Raw genomic sequence first — 25,426 nt, forward strand, 5'->3', positions numbered from 1 at the left:
TACTTTGAGTGTTTCTCAAGCAGTTCAGGTATTAGCACCTTGCTACTTAGTAGGGTCTAAGAGTTGAAATTCATTTATAATGCACTTCTTATCAATTCAAAGTTTACACATCACTTTCTCAAAGCCTTTCCTGATCCCATGAGTTTAGATTAGGCATCCCATATTTTTCCATTGCATTTCATACTTGCCTTATCAGAGAAGGCATAACTTACATAAAAGCTGGGACTTTAGGAGTTCCGTCATGGCTCAGTGGTTAGCAAATCTGACTAGGAACCATGAGGTTGTGGGTTCGATCCCTGGCCTTGCTCAGTGGGTTAAGGACTCGGTGTTGCCATGTGTTGTGAAGTAGGCTGCAGATACAGCTCTGATCTGGTGTTGCTGTGGCTGTGGTTTAGGCTGGTGGCTACAGCTCCCGTTAGACTCCTAGCCTGGGAACCTCCATGTGCTGTGGGAGCGGCCCTAGAAAAGGCAAAAAGACAAAAAAAAAAAAAAAGCTGGAACTTTAAAGTCAGATAGACCTTTTGAATTCTGAGCTGATACTTAAAGGCTGAATTATTTTGAGTAAATTTTCCTTATCTGTTAAAAAGGTATTAATGATAGTACCTAAGTTAATTCATGTAAATTGCATGGTAACTATTTGGCACAGAGTAGGTAATTATTATTTGGTAAAAGACTGAGTCTTGCTTTAAGAAATGTATTGGATAATATACCTCATGCTAATTCCTCATTCAGAAACTTGGTAGAAATGGTTGGCTGTATATCTCATTTCTATGTCCTTTTTCCTCCCCTCTTTTTTTTGCTGTGCACGGGGCATGTGGAAGTTCTCAGGCCAGGGACTGAACCTGCAATACAGCAGCACCTGAGCTGCTGCAGTGATAATGCTGGATCCTTAACCTGCTATACCTCAAGGGAACTCCTATATCTTAAGTTTTTAAAACTTTTAATGGTTCAAGAAGTCTACAATGAATACGGTTCCTAAAGTTCATTTCTGTATGTTTGGCTTCCTTCACAGAAAAGAGCATGGCCACCATCAATTCCAGAGCTTCCTATTTCTCAAAGTTCGTCACTAGAAAGGAATTAACACAGGCTATCTTGAGAAGCCTAAAACTCCTGGAAAAGGATTCTGACGGGCCTACCTTAAAGTCGGATGCCCATCTCAAAGTTTGATGAGGTACCTTCTCTGGGATAATAAGTTGTGGCCAAGGAACAAGATCTGTAAAAATATGGCAGCTTCCATTCAAATAACATGGCTGGAGAAAAGTATTTCCTTGAAAATAAAAGTTACCCACACTATGGCTGAGAAGTGCCGTAGTAACACTAGCCAAATAAAGTATTTTTCCCTAAGAGGAAAAGAAACGAGTTATTCCCACTAACTAATTTGTCATTATACACCCTAATCTCATGACATGCCGAGGGACATCTTTTTAACAAAGATTCACTGAAACTATGTATCTTAATGCCTATGACATGCCCAGCACTGTACCAAATCTTTCTTTAAACTACCAGCTGAAGTTGCATCAATTTTTGATGAAAGGGGAGTTTTTGACAAGGCTAAAAGAACATTTAAGAAGGAAAATAGAGTCTGAGATTCAAAGTAGTCATAAGCCACACCAACATTACAATTGTTTACCAGGCTCAAAAACATGGACAACTCTTTACTCTCTAAGATTATTGCTTCTTTTTATAGTAAATAAAATATATTTGTTTTGCAGATATTCAATTAATCGGAAAAAAAAACACAATATTTCAGTGAGTTTGGAAAGACAAGCTTTAAAAGAAAGAGCAAGTAAATTTCATTCAGGATGAAATATACCAATAGAACTGTATTCCTAACCCAATTACTTTTTAAGCTATCAAATATTCTCATTCAAGCTAACTTTTCTGTGAGCGTCTATTTACAGAGCCTCGTGGAAATGAACTGAAAGTCTTTGACTTCTTCAATCTGTTGACAAACTCTTGAGAATGCTGAGAAATCTCCAGATAACCAGTATGTTTTCTCCTAGGAACAAACTTCAGAGCCTCTTCCCAACTACCAGTGTTTTTTAGACATAACAAAATACGTATCATTTGATCTAAGGTGAGATTTTTGGTACCAGTGTCCCATTGTAAATATTTATCTAATGGAAGGCATTCTGTTGCCAGCTTCAGCCGTTTTGCTTTGGCTAGGGATGCACCTGGCTGCATATTCTTATCAACAAAAGATCCCACTATATAAATTTTGTCATGCTTAAAAGTAGTCATAACATTGGGAGAATCTGCAGTTAAGTATATGATACTGTCCTTTGGAAATAAATCAACATGAGACTTTTCTGTTGCTGTTAAAAGCAATTTGTTCCACTTTTCTCCATAACGTTTAACTAACTCTCTATAGTAAGCACCATCAGTTTTAAGATTGCAGAAATAAATATGGAAAGGATCAACATCTCTTCTGTTCCATCCTTCACTTTCTAAAAGTTGGGAAACAGCATTTTGTAGTTCTTTTGGTTTCATACAGTCATCATAAGCCATGTCAAAAACCAAAGGCTGTCCAAACTGCATGGCCTGGGCACCTTTCCAGCCCATTGCAATGTCCATATTCCTATCCCAGAGTCGTAGAAATAGAAAGTTTTGCTGTTTATTTTCCTTAGTAGTTTCTGGTAGCTGATCTTTGTTTACTTGTTCTTTTGCTGCTACTTTCATTTCCTTTTTTATTTGCTTGGCTTTTTTCATTTTTTCCCTAATATATAAATATTTTAAATATTTTTTTTTGGATGATTTAGAAACACATTCCATAATGGTTTTGAGCTCTTCTTCACTGATGTGTTCTGGTACCTCTTTGCCAAGCAATCTCCACATCTCAATTAACTCCCTGGTGGCAGCTAGAGGATCTTCATCCTTGTTACTTGAGAATGTTGAAACACCCTCTTCTTGTACACTAGATTTCATTGTGATTTTCCACCCATCCAACTCCAGCTGTTCAGAAGATGATGTACTCTCCTTACTAGGATTAGACACAGCTGGAATTTTGGAAGACATGTATCTCTGCAGAATTGTTGTATATAAAACCCTTCTCTTCCTAGGAAGGGTGAATGGCACCAAAACTCTTGTAAAAGGTCTTAAGAAGGTGATACTGACACTCATTTTGAGGAAAAGGCATGTAAGAAAAGCCCTATAAAAGAAGGAAAATGTGATGAAAAGTTAAAGATTTTAAAAACCTCTCAACTAACTGTGCAAGCATAAAGCTAAAATACCAAAATGCAATCTATTTCTGAAACACAAAGTGGAATTTTAGTCCAACTTATTTGCTACACCATTAATTTTTCTTAGACTCCTGTGGCCTAGAGCCTGTGATCATTCACTAGGCAAAAAGTTTAAAACTTATTTGGGTTCAGGAGTTCCCTGGTGGCTCATCAGGTTAAGGATCCAGCATTGTCACTGCAGTAGCTAGGGTCAGTGCTGTGGCGTAAGTTCAATCCCTGACCAAAAACCAAAACCAAAACCAAAAAACTTATTTGGGTTCTTATTTTAAATATGAATTTCACTACTGCTTTAGGCAAAAGGATATCCTGAAGATCCTTTTTAGATTTGTATCTAGGGGCCCAAAAGATCAATGTTATTAGATAACAAAGTTAAGTACCACTGATGTGGCTGAGATCATGATGCTGTATTTTTCTCTCTTATCTACCAAGTCCAGGTACAGAGCCAAACATAAGATCCTTAACAAGAAACATATGAAGACAAAATGCAGAAAAGTTACAGAAAATAGCAACTAGTGAAAAGCACTTAGTGGCTGGTGTACCAATGCCCTCATATGTTTTCCAAACAGAAATGTAGAGAGATCTACTGCTTTAAAAACAACCCCCCCTTCCAATTTAGACTTTATTCTGTAGTAAATGTTACTGCCAATCATAATATCAAAAATTATGGCATATATATATATAAGCTCCATAATTTTATCCTAAAGGTCTAGATGTCTTCAAAGCAATGATAATGCCCAAAGATGTGAAACTAGTGCCTGATGTGAAGCAAAAAAGGAATTCAACTTTTCACAAAATGAAACTTAACCTGAAAAGTTCCTTCTTAACTTCGCTTCATTTAATGATACTGCATGCTCCTGGGTCTCTGACCTGCCACTGATGCTCAGATCCCAGCCCCAAATAATCTCTCTCCTCTCTCCCTTTCCAATCTGCTTCTCCTTCTGCATTGTTTCAGGGAAGAACACTACTATCCATTCATTTGCTGAAGCCAGAAACCGGGAGTCATTTCATTACTGTCCCCTCACACACCCTCCATACCTCATCTACTTGAGTTATATTCACTTATTTTCTAAATCTCAAATCCATTCACTTCTCTTCAACCACATTTCCTTTTTATTCAAGTATAGTTGATTTACAATGTTGTGCCAATTTCTGCTGTATAGCAAAGTGACCCATTCATATACATATACATTCTTTTTCTCATACTGTCTTCCGTCATGTTCTATCCCAAAAGATTGGATATAGTTCCCTGTGCGGTACAGTGGGACATCATTGTTTATCCCCATTTTCTTAATTATATCTTCCAGGCTCTAGATTTGCTCTTCCTCATCTCTAAGCCATTTGGAGTTAGTGCAAATCTGATTAGTACACTCACATCATCCTCAATGTGTATTTTCTTTTTTTGTCTTTTTAGGGCCATACCCGAGGCATAAGGAAGTTCCCAGGCTAGGCTAGAGATTAAATCGGAGTTATAGCTGCCAGCCACCTACACTGCAGTCACCGTAACGTGGGACCCAAGCCACATCTTCAACCTACACCACAGCTCAGGGCAATGCCAGATCCTTAACCCACTGAGTGAGGCCAGGTATCAAACCCGCATCCTCATGGATCCTAGTTGGGTTCATTACTGCTGAGCCATGACAGGAAATCCTCAATGTGTATTTTCAAGTCCACTGTTGCCAGGTTAAAGTCTAAACATGGATGTGGGTTATAAAATTTTTCACAAAATCACCTTTTGCTTACCTCTTCAGATATATCTCTAGCTATTTGTCACCTCAAACTTTGTACCATGTATTCGTCCTATCAATTCTTTTAGCACCCTGTACTTCTACACCATAGTGCTTGTAATACTGTATTGTAATTGCCTGCCTACTTACTTGTCCAACTATATGGTAAACTCTGTCAGGACAAGGACTGTATTTATATCAACAATGAACCCAATGCACTGGGAGCCTGTGGCTCACATTTATCACTCAAGTATTTTTCAATTAAATACTCTGGGTCAATACTTATCACATTTAAAACACATCCAGACAACTTTAAAAGAAAATACAACTTACCTAGAAATATTTAACAGAGAGTTCTCAGCCCCACTGAGAAACACTGATTTAAGAAAAAGTCTTTTAAGTTTTATCTTTGCAACCAGCAGATATTTTTAGGATAGCATATAAATAAAACTCCTAAAATTTAAAAGGTGAACAAGGATATCATTTTGGGAAACAATGCTCCTTTCCAGTTATTGTACTACTAATAGTTTACGAAATCACTGGGCTTCCTCTTATCTCTCCTCTCTCCCTTTCCAATCTGTTTTTCTTTCTGCATTGTTTCAGGGAAGGACACAATGCACAAGGCCTTTTTAGCCCACATGCTCCACTCAACAAGCGTATCTTAGGTCTCCCGTGTCTTCCCACCTCATCACACACTGGGAGACAAGAAACCCGCCCATACCAGGAGTGCAGATACAGTGGCTCCCGCCGGTGGAAATCAAAAGGATCACAAGAAGACGCAGGACTTGGCCGTGTACAGCGGCCCAGGAATCGGAGCCGCACCTGGCCTAGAGCTTGCCTGGGAGTCCACACTGTAACTGTCGCGGACCAGAGAACCGCGGTCGGAAATCCCGCCCTCTCCTTCCGGCGCTGCCGTATGACGTCAGGTCACAAGGGTCAAGCATTACGGCCTGGAAAGAAGAGTTGTTCTGCAACGCAGACTGAAAGACATCCGTGGAACTTAGCAATAAAAGGCCGCTAGGACTATATTGTGAGGTTTGGGGACTGAAGCCAGGTGAGAGTACCTAAGGGATGAGTGGGTTATGAGAAAAAGGAGCCATCAAGTTTTAAGTTTTTTTTTTTTCCTAAGTGTTGTTTTGTTTTGAGGGCCGCACCCAGGGCATATGGAGGTTCTCAGGCCAGGGGTTGAACCCGAGCTGCAGCTGCCAGCTTACACCACAGCTACATCGGGATCCTCGCTGAGTCTGCGACCTCAGCTCAGGGCAGCGCTGGATCCTTAACCCACTGATTGAGGCCAGAGATGGAACCTGTATCCTTATGGATACTAGTCAGATTCCCTTCTGGTGTGCCACTTTGGGAACTCCAATTTAAGTGTTTTTATGAGACTTGGAAGAGGCAATATATGGTGGGCTGAGTCCCCAGGTGTGGTGTCCAGGAAGTTTTTGTTATTTTTACTGTTACTGGGAGAGACCTGACCAGATGATAGTATTATTTGAAAGGGAATAAGGAAAAGATAATAAACTTCCTGAGAAGATTGAAAGAGATGGCGTTCAGAGGACAGATGAAGGGAATTGGTCTTGGTTAGAGGGAGGAAATATGACCTCCTTTGTAACAGGAAGAGGGAAGAAACTTAGGTGAGGGTTGGAAGCCAATTGGTAAGTGATAGCAATTGTAATTTGAGAGTTTCCATTTCTGTAAAAGAGGTAGCCTGCTGAGACTCTGTGGAGAGTGAAAAAAGGGAGAAGGTATGATTTGATATGAAGAGTGATGGAGAAATTTTTCACATATTGCGGTATGGTAAAGTCATTCTGGTTTTTAAGTGGTTTTGCCTGAACTTTGTGTGAGCTAAAATAGCCTGACTTATGGCCTGTTAAACTCTTAGACAGCATATCTACCTTAACCATTAATTGTGAGGGGGTCACAAAAACATTAGTCCACAACAGTAATTATAGTGTATGCTAGATTTAAAATACACTAATAACACTAGGAAAAAAAAAAAGAAACTAGGAAGACGCTAGAAATAAGTACGTATAGAAAAATCTGTATGTCCTATTGGATATGGCAGAGTCAGTTTTTCAAATGTAGCATCTAGTATGGTTTCCACTCTTATTCATGTATGGGCAGAGCTAAAAAATAATTTGTGGCCTATTCCTTTTTCTCTCTTTAAACTTACTGGAACCACACAAATTATTTTATTTTTTTGCTTTTTAGGGCCACACTTGCGGCATGTGGAGGTTCCCAGGCTAGGGGTCAAATCGGAGCTACAGCTGCTGCCCTACAACACCACAACCACAGCAACTAAAGATCCGAGCTGCGTCTGCGACCTACACCACAGGTCACAGCAATGCCAGATCTTTAACCCACTGAGCGAGGCCAGGGATCAAACCTGAAACCCCATGGTTCCTAGTTGGATAGGTTTCACCTGTGCCACCATGGGAACTCCCAAAATAATTTTTATTTTTTTTTACCAATAGTCCCTATTTCAGCAAATAGTATTTCTATCCAACTAGTTGCTCAAGCCAAAAATCCAGGAGCAGTCCTTGTCATTTCCTTCTTATTCCTGACCTTCAATCACAAATTTTATTCATTAGAAATATTTAGCATGTCTCAGAGTTCTTGTCATGGTTCAGCAGTAACAAATCCAACTCGTACCCATGAGGATGCAGGTGTGATCCTTGGCCTTGCTCATTGGGTTAAGGATCTGGCGTTGCCATGAGCTTTGGTGTAGACCACAGCCTCAGCTTGGATCCTGCATTGCTGTGGCTGTGGTGTAGGCTGGCAGCTACAACTATGACTCCACCCCTAGCCTGGTAACTTCCATATGCTGCAGATGTGGCTCTAGACAAAAACAAGCAAACAACCCCCAGCCAAACAAACAAACAAACAAACAAAAAAACAACAACCTGGAGAAGGATTAAGCATTTCTCTGTAATTCAAAACCGTAATCTTGCAGTAAAATACAATGGAAATATAATCTGCAAAACAAAAAAACAAAACCCGAAGAACTGAATCACTTTGCTGTATACCTGACACCAACACAATACTGTTAAGTCAAGTATACGTTTTTTGTTTTTTTTTTTTTGTATTTTTAGGGCTGTACCTGCAGCATATGGAAGTTCTCAGGCTAGGGGTCTAATTGGAGCTGCAGCTGCTAGCCTACGCCATAGCTCAGGGCAACACCAGATCCTTAACCCACTGAGCAAGGCCAGGGATCAAACCCGAATCCTCATAGATAATAGTTGTGTTTGTTACCACTGAGCCATGACAGGAACTGCATGTATACTTTAAAAAAATATATTAAGCATTTGTCACACTACTGCCAAAATTATTTTAGTCTCCTGGCTTCCAAGCTTGTTCTCTTCATCTATTCTCTAAACTGCAGTCAGGATATTCTTTATAAAATGTAAATCTGATAATGTTCTCCTGTCTAAAATGATTCAATGGCTTCCACTGTCATTAGAATAAAATAAAAATTCTTAACATGGACATTTCAGCCTTGCACAAGCTGCTTCTGTTTATTTCTCTAACTTAACTTTGCTGCTGCTGACAAAACCTCTCTCCTTTACCAAGTTGGAATCTAGCTCCTATGAGTCCTTTTTTTTTTTTGTCTTTTGTCTTTTTGTTGTTGTTGTTGCCATTTCTTGGGCCGCTCCCGCGGCATATGGAGGTTCCCAGGCTAGGGGTTGAATCGGAGCTGTAGCCACCGGCCTACGCCAGAGCCACAGCAACACGGGATCCGAGCCGCGTCTGCAACCTACACCACAGCTCACGGCAACGCCGGATCCTTAACCCACTGAGCAAGGGCAGGGATCGAACCCGCAACCTCATGGTTCCTAGTCGGATTCGTTAACCACTGCACCACGACGGGAACTCCTATGAGTCCTTTTGATTAGGCTCTGACATGGGCTCTGCCCCTGGTCTGCTTTGTCATTTTTTTTTTTAAAGGGCCACACTCTTGGCATATGGAAGTTCCCAGGCTAGGGGTCCAATTGGAGCTGCAGCTTCTGGCCTGTGCCACAGCTACAGCAATGTTAAATCCGAGCTGCATCTGCAACCCATGCTGTAGCTCACGACAATGCCAGATCTTCAACCCAGTGAATGAGGTCAGGGACTGAACCCAAGTCCTCATGGATACTACTTGGGTTCATTACCACTGAGCCACAATGGGAACTCCCTACTTGGTCCAGTTTTAGCAAGAATTCCACTCAGTGAAAATCTCACCTTTGTTATCTGAAGGTCCTCTATTATATTTGATAAAATTCCTCATCCTCCACTCAATATCTTAACTACCCTTGGCTGCCTTCAGTAAGAGTTCTGTTGAATCAGTGTAGCAATAATCTCTATTACATTTGATATTTTCTCTTAGTAATTTTTCCATTTAGTGACCCTCACCCTGCTACTTAGCTGTCAATCTCCTGCCCACCACTTGTTCTCGCTGTGTTTGGAGTTGAGCCCAATCTCTCTCCCCTACTACAAAACCCCCATTGCAGAAATCCCTTTGAATAAATCTTCCTTACTATTGTTAATAAATGTCATGAACAGTTTTTTCTTCAGCACTATTCCCTCATAATCTTTTAGCTCCTGCTGAACTGGACTTCTTTCTCCTGACTCAGGACTTAGGCACATGGGAATCCTTTGCCTAAGAATTTGTTCTCCCAGCTAACGACCATTGTTCTTCAAATTAAGCGTCATTTTCTAGCGGAGTATTCCTTGAACCCCAGGGCTGTTAGCTCATGCTAGATGTTCCATGACACCCTTTCTTTCTTAACACTCTTCACACTTGCTGTTCATTGTGAATTCCATACAGATAAAGGCAGTGTTGGCTTTGTTTGCCAGTGTGCCCAACACCTAGTATTGACTGGTACATGGTAGATGTTCAAATGTTAGCTGAAGGTATGAGTAAACACATAAGACCAACAAACTTAGATAACCCCCCCACAAACATACAAAGAATGGAGTTTGCTTATGATATTTAATTTTTATGTTTATAATCTTAATATAGCAGTAACATAGAAATCAGAGACTGACTTAATATTTAATTTCTATCAACTATAGTTTTGGTGTCATTCTAAACCATAAGAAATTTTTTCAAAAGAAAAGATTCTCTAATTTGAGTAATTGGATTTGACTAGTACTGTAAAATATTCATGACGGTACTCACTGATTCATCAGTAGGCTACAAAAGAGACCATTTTCACTTTTTTAAAAAGGTAACAAATCATACTTTCAAGCCAGAACATAATACTGCATATGAGCCGGAAGTATTTTTTTCTTCTAGCACCACATTAGCAAAGTTTCAGTGGGACAAAAAAAAAACTTAGATAACAAAAAAGTAACTTAAGTACTTTGCTTTCTTTTTGTGGAGCTTCTAGTGACTATTGGCACTTGAGAGAAATTAATAGCTTCTTTGGCTTTCAAAGCTTTTCTAAAGTATTTAAAAATTGACTGAAGGCTAGAGGAAGGGGCTAAGTTGTGTTTTTCTGTACCAGCAGAAACCATAGGAAACTCCTTTTTCAAAACAGTAGCTGCAGGTTTATCCAAAGGCTTCGGGCTTGTTACCCATTCACGGCAGTGGTGCTTTATCCATGCTAATAACTGAACGTCACTCCCCAGCTGGTGTCCTACATGATGTTCAGAGTCAATAAGTGCAACAGCATATACTTTGTTCATCACTTCCCACTTTCTACGAACAAGCAAGTCCATAAAAACCAAGCCTCCATAACCATGTACAATGAAGGCAACATCCTTGCCTTCAGTCTTTGAAATGAAGGAATCCCAAATGTAAGCCATGTGTTCTTCAGGGGTGTTGCTGCATGTTTTTGGAATGCATTGGAGAGACTGCTGGGGAGATAAAAAGCTCTCAGCCTGAACCATTTTTCTGGAGGAGGACTCAACATTTTGTGTTAAAAGGACTTTCCACTCTTTTTCTGTCGTTAGGTCCACAAAATTGTCATTGGGGTTTAGTACAATTACATCATAATGTGCTTGCAAGGCCATTTGAATACATGGTATCTGACTTCCATGTTGGAGACCATGGTGTATTATTGCCTGCTGACTCCACTGACCAGCTCTAAAGACCCCATGGTCTTGAAGAAGGACAAGAAGAGCAGAATGATGATTTGTTAATGCTCTCTCACTCATGAAAAAGAAGCTTCTTGCTTCCTTATCAGCCTCTCGTGGGATATATACCTTTTGTAATTTGCACACTTTCTCCAAAAGTTCATAAATGTATTGTTCAAGCAAATGGCCAAGGGCCTGGTAGCGCTTGCTATTCTTCTCCAGGACATTTTTATAATAGTTAAACACAAAAGGCCGCTGTGTCTCAGTGTGTCTCAATTCAGATTTTTCATTAAAGTCATATTTAAGTTCCTCTACTAAGTCAGATTGTTCAATAAATCTTTGGAAGCTCAATTCCTGAGTCACGGGTAACCACTGAAAGTAAAAGGCAATAGTATGTCAGTGCCAGAAAAAAATAAAATACACGTTTCATCTTGCTAAATTCTTCCTGTGGGAAATCATGCTAAATTGAGCACTTCATGAAGACATTAACATTTTAACCTATGCTAGAGATTTTAACCCCAAATAATTGTGAATGATGTAAAATAGTGAGAGACTGAATACACTAAGGGACAATAGACAGACCATTTATAAAACTAGAACACTGACCCCACAACCTGCAGCAACTCGCCCAGGAAGCCAATTCCTTAACCTATAATAAACAGCCCAGGAAGTCAGGCTACTAACTATAGTGACAATCTGAGAAGCTAAACAACAACTTCTGTTACAGCTGGCTCCAAGTGGCCAAGACATGATCAGTAACTCAGAGCTTCCCTAATTTTTATCCCTGCTTCCAACTTAGGGCCCACCAGAGAAACCCAAGTACGCACCCCTAACCAGTCACACAGGATGCCGCCCTTCTAGTTAGCCTGCACACAGCTTCCTCATGCTAACAGCGTTCAATCAGGACTGCCAGCAGCATTTCCTTTTTTGCCACTATAAAGCTTTCTCACTCCTCTGCCTACCTTTAAGTCTCTGCCAAAATGCACAGAGTAATGGCTGATTCCCTTGCTATAGCAAGCTCAGAATGAATAGACTGCTTTTCTCATTTGGTTGGTCTTTGTTTAAAGATATGGTTATTCTGATCTTTGAGAATTAAAAATGTGGCTGAGAAGTTAACTCAGACTGTTATTCTGGACAGAGACCAAAGGGAAAAGAAAAGACTTCAAAAAGTTAAGTGCCTTGTGCTAAAGCCAAACAACTATTACATAAATGATGAGGTACTAAGGCTGTCTGACTCAAATTCATGAAACAAATACATTAACATTCTCCCTTTCTTTCTTTCTCTCTCTCTCTCTCTCTCTCCCTTTTCATTTTTTTTTTTCCCCTTTTAGGGCCGCAGCTATGGCATATGGAAGTTCCCAGGCTAGGGGTCGAATCAGAGCTACAGCTGTCGGCCTACCCCACAGCCACAGCAACACCAGATCCGAGCTGCATCTGTGACCTATACCAGAGCTCACAGCAAACTACTGAGATCCCCAACCTACTGAGCTGAGGCCAGGGATAGAACCCAAATCCTTATGAGTATTAGTCAGGTTCGGTTCCACCATGCCAAAACAGGAACTCCCTCTCTTTCGTTTCTTAACACTCACACTGGCAACTGCAACCAATTTCCAATAAGGAGCTCTCAAAATGCTTTTCAATGCCACTCAAGCTATTATCAAGGCTTAAGGCAAAATCAAAATGGTGCTTGCTTGCTTTGATTTCTTTTTTTTCACTTTCTGAATCTTATTCTCTGATTCCTATGCCTAACCAGTACTTTATGAAGGTGTTGGTTGTCCAAAGCATCCAACCTATATAGACTTCTATTTTCCATTCTTAAAAACTCTTTTCCTTATATTGTTGCTGATTTCAGGTGCTATTATGTAATTAATATCTCTTCCCAGAGTGTAAATAATATATATTATCTTTAAAGATAACTTACATATCCTTTAAAAGAAGACGCCTCGAATTAGATTGATTTAGGTTTAAATTCTAGTCCAAATTTTAAGTTGAACAACTTTCAGCAGGTTTCTTAACCTCTATGAATTTCAGTTTCTTCCACTTTTAAGTTTTAGTTAATGCTATCTAAAACAGCAATCTTCATTACTCTCTATCCACTACACTGCTCTATTTTTCTTCATAGCCTACATCACAATTGTGTATTTAAAAATCAATAAACAATAAACAGTTGTGTATTTAAAATCATCTGTCTCCCCTCACTAGAATGAAAGTTCTTGAGAACTTTAAGTACATTATCTTAAGTACTCAGAAGAGTGTCTGGCACATATTATATACTTTTTCAATGACTAAGTGCAAAATAGGATAACAACATTTATTTCACAAGCCTACTGTGAGAATTAACTAATGTAGGTAAAAACCATTATATGCAGTATCTCACACATTGAAGGTTCTATGAAATTAGATAGGATGATCTTCCTTTTTGAGAAATGTGAAATAAACATATATCTCTTGTCCTGCCTTCCTTATTCATTTAACATTGTAATTTTTATCCACATTAATAAACAGTGCTAGGTCATTCATTTTATTAGTTTATAGTGTTCCATTGCTTGAATATGCTGTAATTTGTTCAATCATTTTCCTATTGAAGAACATTTAGATTGTTCCAATTTTCCACTATTATTTAAAAAAAAGCTGCAAAAATATTCTCATAGCTATATTTTTGTGCACATATCAAGAGTTTCTCTAGGTAACATACCTAGAAGGATTGCTAGGTCATATCAGCATTTTCCATTTTACCAGATATTGCCAAATTGTTCTCCAAAAAGGAAGGTCTATTTTATAATTTGGCATGGATGAGGAGGCTTGAACAGAAAAGTAGTAATCTCTTAGGTCTAAAAATACTCAGTTTATCCAGGTGCTGTACTGAAAACTGCCTTTTTCTGTACTGAAATAGACTAAATATTTAAAACTCAACAAACTAAACCTAAACCAACAAACTAAAGAAATGTGTTAACTAATTTTTCTTTCAGAGAGTTAAAGAAAACCAGTATTTTCTAATAGCACATAATATATGACATTCAAATAATATTTTTCACCTGTGTTAAGGTTTGTGTACCTAGTTGCTTGAGAGACAATTCCAAAGGGGAAAGAGGAGTTCCTGTCGTGGTGCAGTGGAATCTGACTAGGAACCATGAGGTTGCGGGTTCGGTTCCTGGCCTTGCTCAGTGGGTTGGGGATCTGGCGTTGCCGTGAGCTGTGGTGTAGGTTGCAGACGCAGCTTGGATCCCGAGTTGCTGTGGCTCTGGCGTAGGCTGGTGGCTACAGTTCCGATTAGACTCCTAGCCTGGGAACCTCCATATGCCGCAGGAGCGGCCCGAGAAATGGCAAAACAACAAAAACAAAAACCAAAGGGGAAAGAATGGGAGTTTGCAAATTGGGAAAGCAAAATGGCACACATGCATAAAGACAGGTGTAGGTGGGGTGAATAGGAGCAAGGCAGCAGAGAGTATCCTTCAGAATGAAAAGGTAGACAGTTTTCTTTTTCTTTTTTTGCTTTTTAGCCTGCAGTTCCCAGGAAAGGGGCTGAATAGGAGCTACAGCTGTTGGCCTATGCCATAGCCACAGAAAAGCAGGATCTGAGCCATGTCTTCAACCTACACCACAACTCATGGCAATGCCAGATTCTTAACCCACTGAGCAAGGCTAGGTATCAAACCCGAATCCTTATGGTTATTAGTCAGCTTCGCTACCACCGAGCCACAGTGGGAACTCCCAAGGTAGACAATTCCTTAGAATTTATTGTAGTACATTCTGCTTGGCTAATATATTCCAACATGTAACTCCTCCCTGAATTCCTATCTAACTGTCTACTTTTCAAATAGCCATCTCAAACTTAACACATCCAAAGCGTTCCCCTTAATCTGCTCTATCTCATAAATCACAACTCCAATCTTTTAGTGTCTCCTGCTACAAACTTCCTTTCTCTCTTTCACACTCCACATTAGATCAATCAAGCAAATCTGACTTTATCTGTTATCTAATCACTTATCACCCATCCACTTCTATTGCCCTAGCCCTAGTACAAATCACTATCAACACTGACCTTCATTATTAAGCCTTCTACCCAATCTCTTTGCATAAATTCTTTTTTTTGTGTGTGTGTCTTTTAGGGCCGCACTTGCATATGGGGGGTTCCCAGGCTAGGGGTCAAATGGAGCTGTAGCCTCCGGCCTATGCCAGAGCCACAGCAACGCCAGATCGGAGCCAAGTCTGCGACCTACATCACAGCTCACTGCAATGCCAGATCCTTAACCCACTGACTGATGCCAGGGATCGAACCCGCAACCTCATGGTTCCTAGTCAGATCCGTTTCCCCGGTGCTATGATGAGAACTCCCGTAATCTCTTTGCATAAATTCTTATCTCCTGGCCGTCTGTTTTCCAAATAGCAGCTACAATGATTTTTTCTTTTTTTTGGCTGCATCCCCAGCATGTGGAAGTTCTTGAGCTAAGGATCCAACCTGCACCATAGCAGTGATCTGAGCCATAGCAGTGACAATGCCGGTTGTTTAACGCACTAGGCCACCAGGAAACTTCATAGAATGATCTTTTCAAAACATCTAAATTGGATCTTATACCCCTGTTCAAAGTTCTCACTTGTTTCCCTTCTTACTCAGAATAAAAGCCTAATTTTCTTACCATGGTCTACAAAGTCCCACATGACTCTTAGCTTTCCAATCTTATTTCCCTTCATTTCTCTCACTTGCTTACACATTTAGCTACACTTTCTGGCTCTCAGCTCTTTCTCAGGTGTTATTTCCCACCACTCTTGCTGCTTACTTCACTCGAGCCACACCTGACCTCTTTGCCTTCAGTTTGTGAAGCAAGCTCCTTTTTAATGGTATCCCCCTTCTATGCCTATAGCTTGGTATACTATTCCTCTAGATATCTATAGGCCTTCACTTCCTTCAAATTTCTGCCCACTTATTATCTCTCTCTCTCCCTTTGTACTTTTTTTGCTGCACTTGTGGCACGCAGAGGTTCCCAGGCCAGAGACTGAACTCTCACCACAGCAGTAACCAGATCTACAGCAGTGACAATGCCAGATCCTTAACCCACTGAGCCACCAGGGAACTCCTGCCCACCTGATATCAGAGAAATTTTGTCTGAGCATTCTATCTGAAAGGGCAATCCCCTCTAATTCTTGCTTATTCCCTGTCTATCTAAGAATGCTTCATTTTTCTTTTTCCTTTCTTCCTTCTTGTTCTCTAGTTCTTGGAATAGTGCCTGGTGAATAGTAGGCACTAAAATATTGTTGTTTAAATTTTATGATTTTTGCTAAGGGCCTAAGGAAGTAAAAGGCAACATCCTTCAGCTGTATACAAAGGGAAAAGATGCACACAAAAATTACAGAGACTTCTACAATCCTAAAGTTTACAAATGTTGATTTACAAATTATTCCTAGAGAATATCTTATTCATCTATATGTTTGTTTTTTCTTTTGCAATCAAGATAGTCCACTAAAATAAAGGAGAGAAGCCAACTGTTTTACATGCTCAGCTTTCTAAAGAATGGGTTGGAATGAGATAGCATAGTTAAAGGATAAGATTGGCAGAACTGCAAGGGATGCTGTTGATATTCTTAGCTAATATATTTATTTTATAGAGAAGTGAGCCTTTCAAAAATGAAATAACATGCCCAGGATAACTCAGGCAGCACTACCAGCCTGAGAAAAGATACATTTTTACCAGTGATCTTAAAAATGCATAGTATTTGACTTTTATTTATTTTTTTAAGGGCTGCACCCAAGACATATGGAGGTTCCCAGGGGTAAAATCTGAGCTGTAGTTGCTGGCCTATGCCACAGCCACAGCAACGCAAGATTAGAGCTGCATCTTCGACCTACACCACAGGTTACTGCAATGCTGGATCCTTAAGCCACTGAACAAGGCCAGGGATTGAACCCTTGTCCTCATGGATGCTAGTCAGATCTGTTAACTGTTGAGCCACAACAGGAACTCCCATAGTATTTGACTTTTTATTTTATTCATTCACTAAAAACTTTGTGAGGGTGTTTGTTAGTCACTTAGTTTCTTATATCAAATAGTCTAGTCATTTTATGCTGAATGAAATTTAAAAAAAAGGAAAATAGTATATAATCACTAATGAGAATTTAAAGTTAGGTCCGTGGTGCAATCACTGTTAAAGCCATGCCTATAGCAAATGTAATTTTAAATTATTTTAAAAATTGTGGTAAAATATACTAAAAAGTTTACAGTTTTAATCATTTTTAATGTTCAGTTCAGTGGCACTGAGTACACTCACAATGTTGTGCAATCATTAATGTCATCCATCCCTAGAACATTTTTCACTGTGAAAGTGTAACTCTGAACCCAGTAAGCTATAATTTTTCATTTCCCTTTGCCCCAGCCCTGGCAAACCTTTCTACTTTCTATGAATCTGACAAAAAGAGGGTAAATGGGGCAATAGACTCACAGATGCAAATAATTTTAATTAGTTTATTTTGGTTTTAAGAAACTCCTTCTCTAGGATCATAAAGTGGTTATACTTAACAATATTTTACATTCTTCACAGATGGTTAGTAAGCTTATATGAAAACATAATTTTACAACCTGAGAAGCTAGAGTCTAACCACAGGTTACACAATAAACACCCTATTACAGAAATTACAATCCTTTGGTATATTTAAGAAAAAGGTCCTATATTATATTTTATGACATTAAGAAGCACAAAATGAGTGATACCTTACTCAGAAAATAAAAAAACAACTAAAGATTTTTTTCAATGAACATGTTTTTAATTATTTATACATTTAGAAAATCAAACTAAAACAAAACCCCCCTGGAAAATATAATTTAAGAATTTCTGTTTTGGGAGTTCCTGTCATGGCACAGCGGAAGCGAATATGACTAGGAACCATGAGGTTTCAGGTTTGATCCCTGGCCTCACTTGGTGGGTTAAGGATCCGGCGTTGCCGTGAGCTATGGTGAAGGTCGCAGATGTGGCTCAGATCTGGTGTTGCTATGGCACAGGCCGGCAGCTGCAGCTCCGATTCGACCCCTAGCCTGGGAACCTCCATTTGATGTGAGTGCAGCCATAAAAAAGCAAAAAAAAAAAAAAAAAAAAAAGTTTTGCTTTTGGTAAAAAGCAGCACTATTTTTATTTTCCCAGTACAGAAATTCAATTATGAGGGTTTTTTAGAAAAATAATTATGCCTGTATACAATTCCATTTAGTAAGTTGTAGAAAATAACAGAGCTTGTGAAATTGTATATATGTAAAAGATTGAACTAAATCTCTTCCCCCTGTCTACCTCGCCCAGGAAAGAGTAAAGAAGATGAATTTAATTCACCTGGGGCAAAGAAAATAGGATACCAGTTATATAAAGAAAAAAAAATGTCACAAATCTTGGCTTTCCCAAATTTGAATATGCAGCAGAATCTCCTAGGAAAGTTTCTTAGAAAACTAGTTTAGTGAACTGTTATATAAAGAGAAACACCCTTTGCCAGTCATCCCAGAAGTACCTTCAAGCTCCCTATCCCTTCCTCCAAGAGCAACCGCTCTCTGGACTTTTATGAAAATCAAAGCTTTGTATGTCTTTATGGTTCTATCTCCTAAGTATGCAGCCCTAGGACCTTAGTTTAGTAGTTTATTAATTTATTTAACTTGATATGTCTTCCTGGGAAATTTTTTAATTCTGATAGCTAGATTTTGAATTTACTTTGTCCAATCCCAGATCATGTTTATTTTATTTTTAATTTTACGGCTGTACTTGGCAGCACATGGAAGTCCCTGAGCTACGGGTCGAATTTGAGCTACACTTGGTGCCTACGTACACAGCCAAGCCGCATTTGTGACCTAAGCTGCAGTTTGCAGCAATGCTGATCCTTAACTCACTGAGTAAGGCCAAGGATGAATGTAATCCTCATGTATACTAGCAGGGTTCCTAACCTGCTGAGCCACAACAGGAACTTCACTCAGAGATAAGTAGATACCAAAAGACAAAGGATAAAGAAGATAAAACTACCTAGAGGAGTTCCCGTCGTGGCGCAGTGGTTAACGAATCCGACTAGGAACGATGAGGTTGCGGGTTCGGTCCCTGCCCTTGCTCAGTGGGTTAAGGATCCGGCGTTGCCGTGAGCTGTGGTGTAGGTTGCAGATGCGGCTCGGATCCCGCGTTGCTGTGGCTCTGGCTCTGGCTACAGCTCCAATTAGACCCCTAGCCTGGGAACCTCCATATGCCGTGGGAGTGGCCCAAGAAATGGAAAAAGACAAAACAAACAAACAAGCAAAAAACTACCTAGAGCTTCAATTTTTCTAAATAGTTACACAATAAAATTTTTCTTTTAAAATCAACCAAATGTATTAAGGCATAGAAATGCTAAAATAAAAATCACATTTTAAGTCGGATTACTCTAAAGAAGTTAGTGGTGGGGGAAGGGATATAATAGGGATTATGTTTTGGGATTAACATATACACACAATTACATACAAAAAAGATAACCAGAGTTCTTGCTGTGGCACAATGGGATTGATGGCTCCTTGGGAGTGCTGGAAAAAAGATTTGATTCCAGGCCTGGCACAGTGGGTTAAGGATATGGCATTGTTGCAGCTGTGGCTTAGGCTGCAACTGCAGCTGGGATCTGATTCCTGGCCCAGGAATTCCATATGCCACGGGGTGGTCAAAAAAATTAAAAAAATAAAATAGATAACCAACAAGGACCTACTGTACAGCACAGAGAACTATACTCAATATTTCGTAGTAACCTATAAGGGCAAAGAATCTGAAAAAAAAAGTTTTATGCATGTGTAACTGAATCCCTTTGCCGTACACCTACAACCAACTCAACATTGTAAATCAACTATACTTCAATTAAAAAAAAAGGAGCCAATCAAAGACTATGCAGCCAAGGAAGTCAGAAAAAAAAAGTATTAGGCTTATAATTTTTCTGTAAAAAATATTTATCTAACTTGAAAAAATAATCAAGTTAAGAGTGTATGTACTGGATACCTTGGGCTGAGCCCCAGAGCCAAATGACAGTTTCGGGAACTCAGGTTAAAAGTTTGTTCTTCTACAGCTCCTGGACAAAAGCCTACCCATCTGCTGCTTAGATACCTCAAGTTATTGCAGTTTTTCATAACTTCTGGGAATAGGCTATTACATTGCAGGGCAGTTAAAATTGCTCATTGTCTTAAAAAGGAAGATATCCTTGAAACCAAACAACCTATACTCATTTTTTTCATGAATCATGTGTTACTTTATTTATACCTAGAAGAAAAACTGCCTTTACCTAGGAATTGTCAATGTTTTAAAGATTCAACTACAAATGAAAATGAACCTAATAGCAACATGACATGATGCTCCAAAAATCTTTGCAAAATATAGGCTTTCTGGGAGCCCATGGTAAGGAATTCCAGATTGTTCATTTTAATTTCTAAGAGTTTAGGAAGTCAAGAAGTACCGATTGTCCGGCCAAACCTATTTATATTCACACTTAAAGTTAACTCACTTGTGAAGAGAAAGGGTCTTTTAAATTTTTATTTGTTTATTTATTTTAGGGCTGCACCTGTGGCATATGGAAATTCCCAGGTTAGGGGTGGAATTGGAGCTGTAGCTGCCACCTACACCACAGCCACAGCAACCTGGGATCCAAGCCTTATCTTCCAACTATACCAGAGCTCATGGCAATGCCAGATCCTTAACCCACTGAATGAGGCCAGGGATCAAACCCGAGTCCTCATGGATACTAGTCAGGTTCCTTACTGTTGAGCAATGACGGAAGGGGTCTTTTTTACATTTCATTAAACTCTCTTCAAATATATTGTTAATTAAGGGGTAAAATAAAGGATTGATCAAATTCACACTGCCACCATTTCTTGAAACTATTAAAAAAAAAAACCACACCCATTGCTAAAAACAACAAAAGATTACTTACCTTATTTAAACACTTTATACACAATTAAAAATTTTTTGTCTTTTTAGGGCTGCACCTGCGGCATATGGAAGTTCACAGGCTAGGGGTCGCATCAGAGCTACAGCTGCCAGTCGTCAGCACAGCCACAGCAACATTAGATTACTAGCCACATCTGTGATCCAGCCTGTAGCAATGCTGGATCCTTACCCACTGAGCAAAGCCAGGGATAGAACACGCATCCTCATGGATATTGGTTGGGTTTGTTCCTACTAAGCCTCAATGGGAATTCTGTATATACACTTTTAACACAATAAAGAACCATGCTCATTAAGATCAAACCAGTCCATCCTCTCCTCTTATAAAGTACTGGGCTGATGAATTTCTAATCTCAAATAATCTTAAGAGGCTCTATATACACAGTGCAAGGTAAATGTACATAAAAGAAGTGACCTGAACTGCAACCAAACATACTAAGCAAATCACTTTTTTTCTTTATTTTAAAATGAGGAAACTTCCACCTGAACATCATAAAACACTATAAAAGACAAAATCATATAATTCATCTTTCTTAAAAGGCAAAGTAAGGTTGTTAAATGACTGACTCCCTCAAAAATAGAAACTGAATTTTTTTAGTCTTTTAGTTGTTTGCAATACAATCAAATATGCAGCAGAGATTCTTAAAACTAAAACAATAAAAGTATTCGTTTAAAAACAAATTACAAATTCTTGAGCTTAAAGGTTATTTATCATCAAATGTGTTATTCAAAACCAGTTCCAATTCAAAGAAAAAAAAATGGACTAAGTCCATACAACAGAAATGCTGTATTTTGTTCAATGACAAATTTAAATGACACATTTGAAAGCCGAATAATTTGATTAAGTTCTTATTTCATTTCTCATAGGTTCACTTCTTACCGCTAAACTTTAATACTACTTACTTTTAAGGAAGCTGTCAGATTGGATGGAAATGGATCAGGCCCACTTACAACCTCCCCATCTCTCAACTCTATTTCCATATTTTGTAATTAATTTGTTTTTTAAAATACTGGCTAAGTCAGTATGATTGGGTTAAATAAGTCAATTAAAAAAGTTGATTTGAGGAAACTAAAAATTCAGATTTTTTTCAGTAAGCAGTGTTTTTATTTGTTAAACCGAAACTTGAGCCTCTAAATGAAATCATTAGAGCGAATTTCCTTCCCGGCAAGCCTGGAAGTATTTCTGCTTTTCAGCCATTCCTGCCCAGTAAAACATTCCCCCCAGCCCAATAGGCATTAGCACCTGGAGTCTTACCTCCACCTCAGCACAGGCCACACAGTAATTCAGATGCATGGCTCAAGAAGAAGGAGCCAGGGCTCTAGTGGTGAGTTGCGCAGGTCCCTTTACCAGCCTAGAAATGGGGGAGGGGGAGCAGATATTAAAACTCTTGTAACATCCCAGTATCGTTTTACCTCTGACTGGAACGCTCTGCTTAATTTTGTTAAACTTATTGTGATGAAAGCTTAAACATAAAACGTTATTCAAATGTGTACATTATAGCTAATAAAACACGTCAATTTTTTAAACTGATGGGCTCTGTGAAAGGATTAAAAAAAAAGTCTACAAGTACTAGTCGTTGAGTTCACTGAAGGCAGGTTATTTCCTTACCAACTGTAAATGAAAGTTATTTGAACAAATTCATTTACAGCCATCCACTTTCAGGCATCTCAGCATTTTGTTTTAAAAAACTGAGGCCCAGCTCCGCCCCCTCCAGGACTTTAAAAATGATGAGCTTTAAATTTAAAGAGATATTTTCTGTAACTGCGATATTTTCTCCTCACTCCTTACTTAATTTCCACTCCAACTGCTAAATCAACAGCTACGCAACTTATTTTTGTGGTGTTAAAATCTTTTTGTTTGAGGAAGCGCCTTGAAGACAAATATATAGGCGAGGTCCTGAGGAAAGTAATACTGCAAAAAGGGTAATGCTTTATTCTGCTATTCCTGTGGTCCCCTCGCGGGATCCAGCGAAGTGATGAAATTCTTAGTTTCCCCGCTTTAACTGCTAGTCAACCTAGTCTTCAAAGTCAACAACCCCTTACGATCTCGGGCTAAAACCTCGCAAAAAGCCTCAGTTTCCCACAGAGGGAGAGAGAGTGAAAAAAGCGCCACCAAACAAACACTTGCGGGTAACCCGCAGAGAAAACAACTCCCAGGAAGTGATTTCCGGATGGAGGTGGGAGGGGAGGCTAATTTCCGGTCTGAGGGCAGGCGACGACTTTTGCGCAAGCGCAATTCGCACTTTCCTGGCTTTTTTTTTTTTTTTTTTTTTTCCCTCCCCTCCGTCTCCCCTCTCCCTCCCTCCCCCAGCCTGAGGGGTCTTGAGGTGACAGCGACTGCAACTGCGACTCTAGCAGTAGGAGGAGAAGATGGACAAGGGGAAAGCCGGGCGACGGCGATCTTCATCCGGTGAGAAAGGGTCGGAGGCGCTAAGCATATTGTCTTCTACCTTGGGCAAATGGAAGGCACAGACGGCGACGGGCGCTGCGGCCGCGAGCTGCGAGAGCTTGGGCTCCGGCGGGGGCGGGGAGGGGAGAGGAGGGAGTGGAGGGCGCGCACAATGGAAGGCTCCCGGCTTTCCCGGGCCCCTGCGAGTTGCGGACCCAATCCGAGCTGTCACCAAAGCCTTGGCCGCTCTTCATACTGTCTCCCCTTTCATGTTTCCTTTCCTTTCGCGAGCACCTTGCCTGGGTCTCATCGGCCCACGTATCTTCCCGGTTGGCTTGTCGCTCTCCTGCCACGCCTTCTTAATTCCACCAATGTTTCTGTTTCATTTCGAGCTTCTCAGTGCGCGACCCTGCTTTCCTCTCTTTGATTCTCGACTTGGCCTCTTTCTCACCCCTCACCTCCCGGCAGGTAGAAGCGGTTGCAAAGAAGGAAAGGCGGGGCTTGCTAATTGACACTTCTTTCCTCCTAAATGCTGCCAAGGGTCTCGTCTTTTTGAGCAGGCCCGCTTAATAACCTTTACTTTGCCAGTCTCCCCCTTCTCCCGAAAGTGATTAAAAAGTCGAACAAAGGATTTGAAGCCTTGTTTCGTTGTGTTTTTATTCTCAGCATATTTTCGTTTCTGAAATTGCTTTACGGGTTAGATGACTGTCTTCAGTTTGGGGTACTTCATCTTAGAAACACAAAATTGGAGTTGCAAGACGTAAAGTAGAGCTCCTTCCAGTCAACAAGTTTTTGTTAAAGAACTCATCTATTAAGGTTACCGCAGTTTCTCTGCTAAGTCCCGTGGATCTACCAGAGGAGGAGGGAACAAGGGCTCTTTAATAAGCTTAGAGCCTAATACACCAACATTTGATAAATCATTTATTTCATTTCATTTTCTCATTTCTTACTGTGCTGTCTATTGTTGCATAGGCAGTCTTAACAATTCTAAATTTATTTAGGAGTGCCCTTGTGACAGTGCATTTCAAATGTTTTTTGGCCTTATCCACAAGGGAGAGGGAACAGAGATCTCTGGGACACAGGTTAAAGCAGTTAAAATCTGTAATTCCTTTTCATAAGCAACCAATGTTACCATTTGTGTGTGTGTGCGTGTGTGTGTATTCTAGAGATATTCTTTGCCTTTCAAAATTTATGTATATATATATATACATATATACACAAACGTGTGTATGTCTTCAGTAGATTGGTGTTTGTTTTAATAAACTTTTTTCTTCCTCTAAAACCTTCAAGTAAAATTGACACCTCAGGAAAATGCACAATGCTTATCTGGAGTTATTTGTGGGCTTCCTAACAGAACTTTAGGGATAATCATATCTCAAGTTTAAGATGCATTACATCTTGGCTTAATACAGTTTTTTGGGGGGAGGGGCAAGATGTTAGGAAGAATTCTGAGTTAGAGGTACAAGGAAGGAAGAATGCAGTAGAAAGAGAGAACAAGACAAAGTCTCAAGTTTCCTCTGTGAAATTGCACTAGGTTTTCCTAAATTCTCTCTTGAACAAGGAAGAACTATAAAGAGTTGCCTAGAGTGTTGCTCAGAACTCTTTTAGTTGCAAGTAGCGGAAATTCAATTCTAGCTGGTTTAAATCAAACACAAAACAAGTATTTCTGGGAGTTCCCATCATGGCACAGTGGAAACGAATCCTACTAGGAACCATGAGATTGCAGGTTTGATTCTTGGCCTCCATCAGTGGGTTAAGGATCGGGAGTAGCCAGGAGCTGTGGTGTAGGTAGCAGGTGTGTTTGGGATCCTGCGTTGCTGTGGCTGTGGTGTAGGCCAGCAGCTGTAGCTCCAATTAGACCTCTAGCCTGGGAACCTCCATATGCTGTGGGGGTGGCCCTTAAAAAACAAAAAAAGTATTTCTGCCCTCACATAATTCATAAACTGTAAGGGTTGGCTAGATTTTGTCATGGCCGTATCTGCTTTAGGCCCTGATTCTTAAGGTGTGATCTGGGGACTGGACCTTTAGGTTTCCTGAGACCCTTTTGGGTTTGTGAGGTCAAACTTTTTCATAATTTTAAGACGTTTCCTTCTCCTCTTATTCTCC

The 25,426-nt window shown here is 39.8% G+C and overlaps 3 protein-coding genes and 1 long non-coding RNA gene across 34 annotated transcripts in view; 1 reads left to right on the top strand and 3 right to left on the bottom strand.

Annotated features, from left to right (window-relative positions):
* Positions 1-1,654: 1,654 nt before the first annotated feature.
* Positions 1,655-5,822, bottom strand: TRMT10C (tRNA methyltransferase 10C, mitochondrial RNase P subunit). Its single transcript, XM_084991534.1, is given in 3 exon segments — positions 1,655-1,886; positions 1,888-3,148; positions 5,685-5,822. Coding segments are annotated over 2 exon segments (1,266 nt in total). The 5' UTR covers positions 3,121-3,148; positions 5,685-5,822; the 3' UTR covers positions 1,655-1,853.
* Positions 5,823-5,892: 70 nt separating this feature from the next.
* Positions 5,893-25,426, top strand: part of SENP7 (SUMO specific peptidase 7) — a 168,795-nt gene continuing 149,261 nt past the window's right edge. For 20 of the 28 annotated variants that reach the window (XR_014824935.1, XR_014824930.1, XR_014824938.1 and 17 more), the window contains exon 1: positions 23,236-23,341. Coding sequence is in view for 7 of the 28 variants with exons in the window: in XM_005657117.4 (XP_005657174.1) it covers positions 23,302-23,341 (40 nt within the window). In the remaining 21 variants the exon portion in view is untranslated. Of the gene's footprint in view, positions 6,018-23,235; positions 23,342-25,426 lie in introns of those variants that run through there. The other 8 variants (XR_014824931.1, XR_014824934.1, XR_014824937.1 and 5 more) reach the window with 1 other exon arrangement.
* Positions 9,922-23,847, bottom strand: LOC100522163 (putative protein ARB2BP). 4 transcript variants are annotated; one of them, XM_021070507.2, is made up of 3 exons: positions 23,382-23,847; positions 22,187-22,283; positions 9,922-11,395 (listed from the first exon to the last, which is right to left on the bottom strand). In XM_021070507.2, exons 2-3 carry the CDS (start codon positions 22,223-22,225, stop codon positions 10,301-10,303), a joined length of 1,134 nt encoding a protein of 377 aa, XP_020926166.1. In that variant the 5' UTR covers positions 22,226-22,283; positions 23,382-23,847; the 3' UTR covers positions 9,922-10,300. The 4 variants fall into 4 exon arrangements, with proteins under 4 accessions (XP_020926166.1, XP_084847661.1, XP_013845620.2 ...); XM_084991535.1 differs by lacking the exon at positions 23,382-23,847 and adding an exon at positions 22,761-23,082; XM_013990166.3 differs by lacking the exon at positions 23,382-23,847 and adding an exon at positions 22,721-23,082.
* LOC146397768 (uncharacterized) lies at positions 12,724-18,378 on the bottom strand. Its single transcript, XR_014824942.1, has 2 exons — positions 15,309-18,378; positions 12,724-14,120 (listed from the first exon to the last, which is right to left on the bottom strand). It is a non-coding gene; the product is annotated as an uncharacterized LOC146397768 (long non-coding RNA).

The sequence above is a fragment of the Sus scrofa genome, chromosome 13, assembly GCF_054392235.1.
Source record: "Sus scrofa isolate SSC_HxYL_T2T_F1_AM1 chromosome 13, Sscrofa_HxYL_maternal_Yorkshire_Landrace_v2.0, whole genome shotgun sequence".
Taxonomy (NCBI): domain Eukaryota; kingdom Metazoa; phylum Chordata; class Mammalia; order Artiodactyla; family Suidae; genus Sus; species Sus scrofa.

Bases quoted from the DNA above. Each gene is read 5' to 3' on its own strand.
- LOC100522163 (XM_021070507.2), bottom strand. From the start codon at position 22,225: ATGCATCTGAATTACTGTGTGGCCTGTGCTGAGGTGGAG. The intron at 11,396-22,186 runs GTAAGACTCCAG...TTTTACTTTCAG, and splicing joins TGGCCTGTGCTGAGGTGGAG to TGGTTACCCGTGACTCAGGA.